Source organism: Lepidochelys kempii, chromosome 1 (assembly GCF_965140285.1).
Source record: "Lepidochelys kempii isolate rLepKem1 chromosome 1, rLepKem1.hap1, whole genome shotgun sequence".
Lineage (NCBI taxonomy): Eukaryota > Metazoa > Chordata > Testudines > Cheloniidae > Lepidochelys > Lepidochelys kempii.
This window is the reverse complement of record NC_136380.1, coordinates 200,535,775-200,548,571: the sequence shown is the minus strand read 5'-3', so window position 1 is coordinate 200,548,571 and position 12,797 is coordinate 200,535,775. Positions and strand designations below refer to the sequence as shown.

The 12,797-nt window shown below is 44.3% G+C and overlaps 1 protein-coding gene across 8 annotated transcripts in view; it reads left to right on the top strand.

Annotated features, from left to right (window-relative positions):
* Positions 1 to 9,365, top strand: part of LOC140896406 (venom prothrombin activator pseutarin-C non-catalytic subunit) — an 81,505-nt gene extending 72,140 nt beyond the window's left edge. For 7 of the 8 annotated variants that reach the window (XM_078848213.1, XM_078848219.1, XM_078848222.1 and 4 more), the window contains 5 exons: positions 1,304 to 1,459; positions 2,637 to 2,781; positions 5,439 to 5,587; positions 6,491 to 6,673; positions 7,483 to 9,365. In XM_078848213.1, the coding sequence (XP_078704339.1) occupies positions 1,304 to 1,459; positions 2,637 to 2,781; positions 5,439 to 5,587; positions 6,491 to 6,673; positions 7,483 to 7,629 (780 nt within the window). In that variant the 3' untranslated portion in view covers positions 7,630 to 9,365. The other variant, XM_073308232.2, reaches the window with a different exon arrangement.
* The last annotated feature ends 3,432 nt before the right edge of the window (positions 9,366 to 12,797 follow it).

The following is a 12,797-nucleotide window of genomic DNA, read 5'->3' as shown; positions in this document are numbered from 1 at the left end:
TGGAGCACTAGAAGATTTTGCAGAAATTGCCTGTTTGTTGTGGTATCTGCTCTCTGTAGCTTGACAGACGGTATGTCCTGCATGTCACTGCAGCTCATGCTCTTAAATGGGACATGAGTGATCCCTAGGCAGCTGCTTTACCAGATGTGGCAAATGGGAGCCTCCCAGACTCCTTGCTTACCCAGTCAGAGCTGTGCTATCTCCTACCTAAAAGCCTATCTCCTCTAAAAATTGCCTCTTTGCTCATCTTACTGGATCAAAGAGAAACTTTCAATAAGCAGCTGCAGGTTATTATGGATTTTCAATTAAAACTGCTGCTAAGGAGGAACTTGGACAGCTCACGAGATAGATAACAGGATGTGCAGGCTTTCTCTGCGACCTCGCTTGTCTGAATCCAGCCTGGTTTTGCTGGAGCCAGAAAATCACAGCGGTATGAGCCTTGTTCAGAGACTTGTGTATAATGAGCTGATGTTCTCAGTCCACATCACAAACCCACCCCTTCTCCCACCAAAACTGGTGCTAACTGGCCCCCTTGCTGAGAGTCTCAGAAGAGAGACCAAGGACTGGATGGGCCGTGGAGACTGAACACCCCTCTGACCCCTGGGGATGGCACCTGCAGCTCTGGGCAGAGGCCTGTGGGTGGGCTAGTGTGGAGGAAGGTTGCACTGTCACTCCCCATGTTGGGTGGATAAAAAGAAGACTTCACTCTCCCCCAGCTATCAGCCCAACACCTTTCCTCTCTTCTTTCTTCCCCCCACTTCTCTTCTGAGGGTGCTTCTGTGCCCAGCTTGAGACACCAGATTCTAATTTTTCAGAGGTGCTGAGCTCTCATGGCCCCTGGTGGCTTCAGCTAGAGTTGGGGTGAGGGGCTCAACATCCCCCAAAAACAAGCCCTGGTTATCTCAGGCTGGATGCTCAAAACCAGAGGCTGCTTTTGAAATTATGCCTTACCCATTCTGTGCCTCACTCTCTGTACAATGGAAATAGTAACACTCCACTGCTTCACCCAGAGACGCTGCGAGGATGGATTCATTAATGTTTGTCAGGTGCCCAGATACTGTGGTGGTGGGCACCCCAAAAATGCCTACAAATAAATACATGCATCAATAAAATAGGTTAGGACACAACTCCTCATTTGGACTCTTGCGCCAGCGCTTAGACACCCCGTTACCCATCTCGGGTATGGCAGTGCCATTCTGAGTGCCTAAATGCAGGCCTGGGCACCATGCCCTAGGTGCCAGAGGATGAAATCAGGTTCACGGTGCAGCTTTTCTTACAGTTTGTGTATCTTGGTCTTCTACAGGTGGACCTGCAAAGGGAAGTTCTGATCACAGGGATACAGACGCAGGGAGCCAAGCAGTTGATGAAGTCCTTTTATGTCAAAGAGTTCTTTATGACTTACAGCAAGGACAAACGGAAGTGGATCACCTTCATAGGAAACAGCACTGGGGGACAGAAGGTCTGCCTGCTCGTTAATCACCACAGCCTCCCCGGCTTTACGCAGCTCAGCAGAAAGTAACAGGCAGCCACCAGGGGCTTTTCTCAAGGAATAAGGGGTCGGATTTTTAAAGGTATCTAGGCGCATGAAGATGCAGATTGGAAAATCCCACTAATTCCAAAGGACCTAAAGGGCGTTTTGAAAACAGCACTAGATGCCTATCTGCATCATGAGGCACCTAGATCCCTTTACTAGTCTGGCCTGGTGTGTATAACAAAGGAGAATACAGGATCGTAATAAGAGATAAGGAATCTCCCGAGCCTGGGCTTCAACCCAGCCCTGTAACCCTGGTTGTGCAGCCCCACTTCTGCACAGGCCTCACTGTCTTTCCCCTGAGCACATGTGCAAGGAGAGTGGGACGCTGGGCTGAACTCCTGCCCCTGTTCAGTGCGGACCAGCCCTTGCACCCTGTCACAATAGTTAGCAAAGCAATATTAGCAGTAGCTACCTAACGCATGTGCAACCCAGGTGTCCATATCGCACCTGCCCTTCCAGGAGTCTCCTAGCTATGCCCAAACATCCGTCCCCTACCTGCTGGAGCTCAACTCTGCGGCCTGGTTTCCACCTAAAAATCAAATTGCCCTAGCTACATTGCTCAGGGCTCTGAAAAATATCACACCCTGTGCAATGTAGTTAGGTCAGCCTACGCCCCACTGTAGATGCAGAATTCTTCCATCGACCTCTTGAAGAGGAGAATTAACTACACTGATGGAAAAGCCCTTCCAGTGACAAAGGAAGGGGGAACGCTCTGGCACTACAGTGGTACAGCTCCAGCACCCCACTGCACCTGCAGCTGCAGTAGTGTAGCCATACCCACAGTACCGTGGTGTTTGAATGATAGGCGTTAATACACGTTAGGTCTTTACTGGTCTTAGTTGTCTGCCTATTAATATCCTAATAGGGGTCTGTACTGCGCCTAACACACTGGGTCCCTGATTTAGCCTCTGGATGCTATAGTAAGGCAAAGATAAGGATGATGTATTTTTAGTTTTTGCTATAATGTGAGTAGCCCCATTGAAACTGCATAAGTAAAGACTTAATCGCATGACATAGGGTTTGCAGGACCAAGCTTGCAATTGCTTTAAATTAATATCATTATCTTTTGTGAATTCTTAATTGCTTTTTTCTGTTTTACTAGTTGTTTGAAGGTAATTCAGATGCCCATGGGATAAAAGACAACCATATTGATCCACCTATCATTGCGAGGTATATCAGGGTCTATCCAACTGACTCCTACAACAGGCCTACTCTTCGGATGGAACTCCTGGGCTGCGAAGTCGAAGGTGAGCAATGAGAACTCCCGGGTACTTTGTTCACCTCTACACCTTAGAAAAATAGGTTCCACTTTTTATTTATTTATTTTTTTTAATGGACCGAGATTTTCAAAAGCAGCTCATGATTTTCGGTGCCTCACATGAGACACCTCAAAGGGCCTAATTTTCAGACTGAGCCCTGCCCGCCCTTTGAAAATTGGGTTTCTCAAGTTGGGCAACCAAACATCACAGATGCTTCTGAAATCCCTGGCCTTAATGAATGTAGGGTGCGATTTTTAAAAGCATCTAGGTACCCAACTCCCATTCAAAGCCACTGGATGTTAGGGGTCTTTCCCCGTTCAGTGCTTTGGAAAAGCCCACCCTTAGTACTGGTGTTTGTATTTGGATTGACAGCTCTGGAGACGGCTTTTCTCTGCTTATGCACAGAACAGACAAGGCATGGTCAGATGCAGTGCTAGCTTCCTGCACACTGCCTTATGTATGTGCCTTAACACAGACCTGGGGAAACTTCCTCTAGGAGTGGGAGCAGAGTTTACTCTTCATGTCTCATTCAGTCATAGGCCTCTCTGAGAACAACAAAGGGGCCCATTAGCGTGCTGATGGTCAGCACTACCTGAAGTGGTGATGTGAGCTTGTGGCCAACAGGAACAGGACTAAGTCCGTAAACTCATTTCACACAAGCCATTGCACAGTCATTGCATGGGTGATTTGCAGTTGTGCCTGCCCAGGGCTGGATTCAAACCTGCAGCCTAGAAATGAGAGACTGTGGATCCCCCTTCCAGTTCCCTGGACAACAAGTCCCTTGTTAGTTTATTTGAATGGCAACATAAGAATACAGAGTGGGACTTTCAAAAGCACTCAGTCAGAATTGGTCTAACTCTGGGTGCTTTTCACAGTCTCACCCATAACAGGCAGACGCACAAACCTTTTATTTCACAGATCTGCTGGGCTTCGTTTTAATGATGACTGAGCAAAGAGAGCTCCATTCCCTGACTGCAAATGTATTCTCTTCTCCCACATCCTGAGCATTTAGAATTTAGATAGCACTTCACAACTTCAAAGTGCTCTACACATTTTAACTAATGAATGCTCACAACAACCCTGCATTACCTCCCTTTTAAAGATGGGGAAACTGAGGCACAAGGGCAGTTATAATGACTTGAGCAAGGCCACACAGCAAGTCAGTGGCAGAGACGGGATGACAACTCAGGCGTTCCTAGCCTGTTGCTTATTCCTCTGGTCCACTGCTGCTCAAGAGATTAAATGGAGACCTACTGCTATTCTCTTAACAGGTTGCTCTCTGCCGCTGGGAATGGAAAATGGCAATATGGCAATAAGCAATATGGGGAGAGTGGTCAGTTTGGATGAGCTATTACCAGCAGGAGAGTGAGTTTGTGTGTGTGGTTTTTGGGAGGGGGGTGAGAGAACCTGGATTTGTGCAGGAAATGGCCCAACTTTATTATCATGCACATTGTGTAAAGAGTTGTCACTTTGGATGGGCTATCACCAGCAGGAGAGTGAATTTGTGTGGGGGGCTGTAGGGTGAGAAAACCTGGATTTGTGCTGGAAATGGCCCACCTGATGATCACTTTAGATAAGCTATTACCAGCTGGACAATGGGGTGGGAGGAGGTATTTTTTCATATTCTCTGTGTATATATAAAGTCTGCTGCAGTTTCCACGGCATACATATGATGAAGTGAGCTGTAGCTCACGAAAGCTCATGCTCAAATAAATTGGTTAGTCTCTAAGGTGCCACAAGTACTCCTTTTCTTTTTGCGAATACAGACTAATACGGCTGTTACTCTGAAACCTGTAATTATATTATGCTCACTATTATCAAGTGGTCCAGCTATATTCACCTCTTGGACTAGATCCTGTGCTCCACTTAGGACTAAATCAAGAATTACCTCTCCTCTGGTGGGTTCCAGGACCAGGACTCCAAGAAGCAATCATTTAAGGTGTCAAGAAACTTTATCTCTGCATCCCGTCCTGAGGTGACATGTACCCAGTCAATATGGGGATAATTGAAATCCCCCATTCTTATTTTCAAAAGCAATTCATGATCTTTGGTGCCTAACATGAGACCCCTCAAAGAGGCCTGATTTTCAGACTGAGCCCTGCCCACCCTCTGAAAACTGGGTTTCTCAAGTTGGGCATCCAAACATCACAAGATGCTTGTGAAATCCTTGAATTGCAATATAAGAATACAGAGTGGGACTTTCAAAAGCACTCAGTCAGAATTGGTCTAACTCCGGGTGCTTTTCACAGTCTCACCCATAACAGGCAGACGCACAAACCTTTTATTTCACAGATCTGCTGGGCTTCGTTTTAATGATGACTGAGCAAAGAGAGCTCCACTCCCTGACTGCAAATGTATTCTCTTCTCCCATGTCCTGAGCATTTAGAATTTAGATAGCACTTCACAACTTCAAAGTGCTTTATGCATTTTAACTAATGAATGCTCACAACAACTCTGCATTACCTCCCTTTTAAAGATGGGGAAACTGAGGCACAAGGGCAGTTACAATGACTTGAGCAAGGCCACACAGCAAGTCAGTGGCAGAGACGGGATGACAACTCAGGCGTTCCTAGCCTGTTGCTTATTCCTCTGGTCCACTGCTGCTCAAGAGATTAAATGGAGACCTACTGCTATTCTCTTAACAGGTTGCTCTCTGCCGCTGGGAATGGAAAATGGGGAGATCAAAAAAGCTCAGATTACAGCTTCTTCCTATAAGATATCCTGGTATAACGCATGGGAGCCTTCCCTCGCGCGTCTCAATCAGCAAGGGAGGCTGAATGCCTGGCAAGCAAAGGTAACAAGCAAACAGAAGAAAAAACTGCTCAGTCAAAGCTGCTGCTGTTAGCGAATGTGCTGCTGCTCTGGTGTATGTCTGTGCCTGTGTCCCCTCCATGCTGTGCTCTGGCTGCTTCTTTTCAGTCCTCCTGGGAAAAGCCTGTTTAGTTCCCTTCCAGCGGGAGGTTTGGGACATGCCCAGCTCCTTTAAGGGAGAGAGGTGGTGGTGTTCTTTTTTTAAAAAAAGAACATTTACTGATTTCATAATGTGACGTGGAAAGCAATGAAACTGTGTGGAGACTGGAAGCAGGCCCAGCAGCCCTTACTCATGGGAGTGGTTTCTTTGGACTCAGTGGATGAGTAAGCGCTGAAGGTTGGTGGCCTGTGAGCCAAATTCATCTGGTGTAATCCTGTTGGCTTTACTGTTGATCGGCAGTACTGCCTAGTGACTAGAGCATTGGAGTGAGACTCCGGAGGCCTGGGTTCTATAACCATCTCTGTCACTGGCTTGCTGGGTGACCTTGAGCAAGTCAGTTCCCTGCATGTCTCAGTTTCCCTATTTGTAAAATGGGGATGATGATGATACTTTGTAAAGCGCTTTGAGATCTATTGATGAGAAGTGCTTTATAAGAGCTAAGGTAATTCACCAGGGATGAATTTTTATTGCTTTTCATTCTGCATTGGCGATGGAAGTGAATGCTGGATGGAGGGTCAGCGTGTATCATCTGCAGTGATTAAACTGATGTGTGGCCAGCAGAGAATGCTGGTAGCACTTCCCTTAACTTGGTTTGCATAGGTTTGACGTTCTGGGTGGGTGGATGTCTTCATACCACTTTAACTGTCATTGAGCAACGTTTCTGGTTGTGCCAATATTGACACAAACACACGTTTGCTCTCACATTACTCTTTGTATTGATTGTAGTCAAACAACAACCAGCAGTGGTTGCAGATTGATCTCCTCAAAGCGAAGAAGATAACCGCTATCACAACCCAGGGTTGCAAGTCCATGTCTGTGGAGCTGTTTGTGAAAACCTACGCCATCCTTTTCAGTGATGAAGGCACAGAATGGAAACCTTATATGGATAACACCACTTCAGTGGGAAAGGTACCATTTTAAACTCGGAGAATTCTGTCCCTTTTTCTGAATCCCGAGCACTTTGTCATACTTCTCAAGGCCCAAATGAGGGACAGCCCCAGAATGAGGGGCACAAAAAATTGTTCCTGCAGTTGAATTTAAAATGCTGGCGGAGTTGTTCTTCTATTTTAGAGAACTCTCGAACTTCCCTTTTGTGGCTCTTCATTTCTGATGTAAATAATTTACACCAGTAAAAGGGAGGAGATGCTACATGTGAGTGGAATGCCGTTGAACCTGGGATGAAATCAGTGGTGTGCCTTTTAAAGAGGGACATTTCAAAGGAATGCACAGAATGTGTATGCGGAAGCCTCTGCCAAACTTCACTGCAAAATATTTTTTGCTTTAATTTTTTTAATTGAATTTAGTGCTGGTGAAAGGTCCCAGATTGACAGAGCTGAGACCTCCATACATCCACACAGCAAGTACAGCACTTACAAAATCCCCCAAGCCACCTTGACGGAAGTGCTTCAATCCCAACCTGCAGGGACCACATCTAGGGATAAGAGAGGGGAGATTTGTCAGTCCCCAGCCAACACAGGGGCCAGTTAGCACCAATTGTGGTGATAGTTTTTGTGATATAGACAGAAACAGAGACCACAGTTTGGATTTGACTGGATTTGAACCAGTGACCTAGAGGAGGAAGGCTGTATATACACCACTGGTGTGATCTCCCGGTTCCCGAACGCAGCAACTCTGAAGTATTTAGATACCTTACAAAGCCATCCGCTTTTTTTTAATAATTTTTTCCCAAACTAATTCCTTGTTTTGTTTACTTTCAGGTATTTAGGGGGAATGAGAACAGCAGCGGACAGGTCAAGCATTTCTTGAATCCACCCATATTTTCCAGGTTCATCCGCATTGTTCCTAAAACCTGGAATCGAAGCATTGCTCTCCGGGTAGAACTCTTTGGCTGTGATCCTTCCTAAATGCTGGACACACAGAGTACACACGAACGGCCAAGTCTGGGAGCCTGACACTTTTCAGCAATCACTGTGCAGAACTACATTTTTTAAACTCTTAGAGTAATCAGATTTAGTCCTTCTGAAGTGCCTTTCCTCCAAGGATCTTAGTGTTTTGCCAATGTGAATTAAACTAGAGATTTCATTGGCAGATATTTCATTCATATAAATGTACATTAAGGATAGAACTGCACAGCAGCTGGGAGGGAGCTTCCCAGAGCGGGTGGGTAGACACGTGCTTGCTCCACTTGAGCTTGCGTGCTCGAGCAGCGGCATGGGCGGCAGCTCAGGCTGGCCAACCACGTATGGACGCAGAGGCCAGGTGGGATTGTTCTCAGGTGGCTAGCCCGTGCCGCCATGGCCTTACTGCTATTTTTAGCACCCAAGCTGGAGCAGAGCTAACACGTGTCTCTTTACCTGCACCGTCCGAGCTGCAGTGTAGACCCACCCTTAAAAAGAGAAAGTAACAAACATCAAATCCACAAAGCATGCAAGATTGACATGCCCCTTTCCATGGGAATCTGGGCACCCAAACACATTCCCTCCATTTCTCTACCACTGTCATCTTCCCCCAGTCACACACGTTCCCCTTTTGTCCTGGTCCTGACCTAATTTTACACTAAATCTCCTGAGGGCAGGGACCTTGGGCTTAATCCTGAGCCCAGATTTGCTCTCTCTGTAGCCCCCTCACTGCTGAAAGCTATCAGATGTCCCTCCCTAGGCATTCCCCTTGAAAGGGGAGTCCCCAGTACACATAAAACCACTGTCTATACCACCATCCAGTAGCCGTTGGTGTTGGGGCTGGGAAGCGGGTGTGATGCTGCACTCCAGCTATTCTTGGCTGGTAGGTGGTCCCTTGGAGGGTCATAGCCAGTCAGTGTAGACAAGAGAAGCCTCCACTCTGCTCTGATCTCTGCTGGGGCTGACATAGAAGTGGCCTCAAGATCAAGGATCTGCAACCCCTTCTCTGAGAATCTAGGGCCCTCATCTTTATATTTGCTTTTTTAAACACCACGCATGCCTCTGACTCTATATATCCTAAATAACCATTAATCTTCTCAGCACCCCTGGGTGGGGATCAACAGTATCTTTATAGGTGGCAGGAAAGAAGCATAGAGAGAGACAGTGATTTGCCCAAGATCATGGCAGGTCAGTGGTAGAACCAGAAACAGGATTCGTGGCTTCCAGTCCCATGCTCTAACCACTAGAAGCTAGGCAATGCTGTTTTGTTATCCCTACTGGAAGAAACAAGCCTTCTTGGCTGTTGATGGGAAACGTGATGGTAACAAAATAGGATTCGATAACACTACGGTAAAGACACCTACACCTTGTCTATGCTACAGTATTTGCCAACATTATTGCTGGTGGCACTGCTGTGGTGCAGAAAACATTTATAGATTTTCTCTGGATGGATGCGCTCAGTGAGAATATATTTGCTGTCCCTGAATATATCTTTTTAGCAGAGTTTTAGCTAAGCTTTTAGTACTGTCCTAGGCTCCAGTCTTGTCAGCAGAGGACTCCCTCTGCTCACCTGGGTCCTTCATGGCCTGGGGCAGAATATCATCAAGAACCCAGGGCCATGTTTTGGTCTCTAACCTTATAAAGTATTGTCTCAAGCTGTTTCAAGAGAATTAGAGTTCTTATATCAAAAAATGTATGTGTTTCCAAGTAAAGATGTATAAAAAAGTGAAATAAAATTTTAAAACCTCAATCAATATTTTTTTCACATTTTATTCTGCCTTTTTAAAATATTTCATACTGTCACCGTTTTCCACTTGAAAGTACAGCTGAATTTCTGGAGTGAAGAGCAAAATGTTAACGTTTCTGATTTTCCATATTTTGAAAGGCAACTTTGCCAGCTTGAGAAAACCATCACCAAAAATGAAATGTTTGCAACAAAAAATGGCCTGGAGCAAAATCACCAAACGGTTCATGTGAAAGTTTTCAGGTTGATTGCAGCTAAAATTTCCTAAGTACTGAGATCCTTTCATTCTGTGAAACAGTTTTAATAACTGCATATTTCTAAGTGATCAGTTGTTACATCCGTATAAGCCGTTTTAAAGTGTTTTATGTTCAACCCAGCCATGACTTCCCAGACAAAAATATTTTTGTTTAAACAAACAAAAGTTCTGGAGTGAAGTCCTAGCTCCAGTGATATCATTGGCATACTCTGACTTCAGTAGGGCCAGGACATCACCCTACGTGTCTCAAACCATTCCCAAGAAAAGAGGTAGATTTTGCAGGCATGTCCTGAGGATTAACAGATCTAAATTCATGTGGGAAATGGGGAAAATCGGTTCCAGAGCCGAGGGATCTTTGCCTCCCTGTCAGTAACCTTTTTCCATAGAAATCTGGAGGGTGCTCCACTTCTGTTGTCTGTTGATAAGTCAGAGCACCCATGTTACATGCTCTTGTCATGAAAATACTTAATAATTGAGCAGCTATGCTTTATACCAGCTCCAGATTCAGGGTGATCACCTATTGTCACATTTTGTAGAGCCCAAGGTGATGATGGCATGGATCACTGTGTAGCAAGGGCCACACTTTATTGCCAGACACTGGTGGGGGGAAATAGCACTTCTGGCCACACAGCTTCTACCTGAGTATCCAGAAGTGGCCTTAGATTTAACAAGGCTGCTACATGATGAACCTGTCTCAAGAACATAAGAATGGCCACACTGGGTCAGACTAAAGGTCCATCTAGCCCAGTATCCTGTCTTCCAAGCTGAAAAGTCCCAGTCTTATTAATCTCTCCTCATACAGAAGCCATTCCATACCCCTAATCATTTTTGTTGCCCTTTTCTGAACCTTTTCCAATTCCAATACATCTTTTTAGAGAGGGGCGACCAGATCTGCATGCAATATTCAAAACATGGGCGTATGTACCATGAATTTATATAGATGCAATATGATATGTTCTGTCTTGTCTATCCCTTTCTTAATGATTCTTAATATATGTCAAGGTGCTAGTGGAGTGGCATGGGGAAGTTTTGGCAGCCCCTGCAGTTCTGTGCTCCTAACAATATGTTTTAACCTAAGTGGTCCAGGGTGGCAACGGAGCCCCACATAAAATGTGGGGGTACTGCAGCACCCCCGCACCCAGAGCTGCCGATGGGTGGTGGGGCCAAAGGGGCAGTTGCCTTGGGGCCTGGCGAATTTAAAAGGGCTCGAGGCTCCCAGCTGGCACTACCAAGGTGGGGGCCCCAAAAATGAAGCTGCGCACAGGGCCCCACCAACTCTAAATCCGCCAATGTTTGTTTAGGTGCAAGACTACACTGGTTAGAAAGCAACCTGGCTCTGAGAGAAGTAAAAGCAGCAGCAAATTTTATATATAAATTATATTAGTTGCTATCAACTTCCCCTTTTTTCCATTTGTTCTAATGAAAAATGGGAAAAAGGAGAAGTTAATAGAAATTAACATAAATCACAAGATAGTAACGGTAGAAACTTAAAAGAAGCAAAAGGACACAAAGAGAAATTTTCTTGTCCTTATTTCTGCTTGCCATAGAAAATTTTAAATACATTAGGAACAAAAGGAATCCTACAACGGTAACTGGTCCATTACTAGAGGAAATAGTGGAATTGTCAATAATAACACAGAAAAGGCAGATGTGTGTTTGATAAATATTTCTGTTCTATGTTTGGAGGAAAAAGCAAGACAGTAGTTTCATCTCATATGATTATGATGAAATATTTTCCATTCCAACAGTAACTAAGTAGGATGTTAAACAACAGCTACTAAAGTTAGACATTTTTAAATCAGCAGGCCTGGATAATTTTCATCCAAGAGTCTTCAGAGCTGGCTGGGGGGCTCTCTGGCCCCTGCTATTGATTTTGAATAAGTCTTGGAACACTGGGGAAGTTCCAGAAGACTGGAAGAAAATTAATGTTATGCCAGTACTTAAAAAAAAAAAAAAAATGGGAGGACCAAGTAATTATAGGCCTGTCCGTCTGAGGTGGATCCCGAGCAAAATAATAGAACGGCTGATGTGGGATTTGACTTAATGAGGGATAATGTAATTAATGACAATCAACATGGGTTTATAGGGTGACAAAATCTGTTTTCTAACTGGATATCTTTTTGGATGAGATTACAAGTTTAGCTAAAAGTAATAGTGTCAATGTAACATACTTAGACTTCTGTAGGGCACTTGACATGGTATTTTAATTTGTCAAGAAATTAGAATGACACACAATGAACATGCCACACATTACATGGGTAAAAACATAGCTAACTGATACATTTACAATTTCATTTTGAGAGTTGAGGAATCATCATCCAGTGGGTGTTTTTCTGGTGGAATCCCACAGGGATCGATTCTTCTATGTTGTTTAACATTTTTGTCAATGATCTGGAAGAAACTATGCGGGGAACAAAAATTTGATAACAGAGTATTCTTCAGTCTAACAGACAAAGGTATAACAAATGCTATAGGTACCTACATGGAGAAGAGATTTCTGAACATAGACTGCTCTTTAATCTACCAGAAAAAAGGCATTACAAAATCCAATGGCTGGCAGTTGAAGTTAGACATTTTTAGACTGAAAACAAGATGCACATTTTAAGTGAAGGTAATTAACCATAGGAACAATTTACTAGAGATGTGGTGGATTCTCTGTCACTGGAAATCTTTAAATCAGGATTGCATGTTTTTCTAAAAGATGTGCTCTCGTTCAATCACAGTTATTAGACTTGAAGCAGGAGTTAATTCAGGCAAGTCCTATGGCCTGTGTCTTATAGGCAGTCAGACTGGATAATGATAATGGTGCCTTCTGACTTTAAAATCTATGCATCTGTGAGAGCCAGAGACTAGCACAGTACAACATGGACAAATGCCCTGTAAATGTATCCCAGAGCTAGAGTTGGGGGTTGGTTACATCCAAAATTAATTGGGTGAAATTGCCAGCATGTTTTTGGTTCAAAGTGTTTTAAATTGAACCAAGTTTTCTTTGTTTTTACTTTTTGTGATTTTTGTTTGTTTGTTTAAATTTTTAGTAGAGACACTGTCAAAAAGATCACTGGAACTTTGCATTTCCCAAAAACCTAAATCAACTATTTTCCTTTTACCAAAAAAACCTGACATTGGGAGAAAACCAAAAAAAGTCAATAACCATTTTGATAATGCTTCTGATTT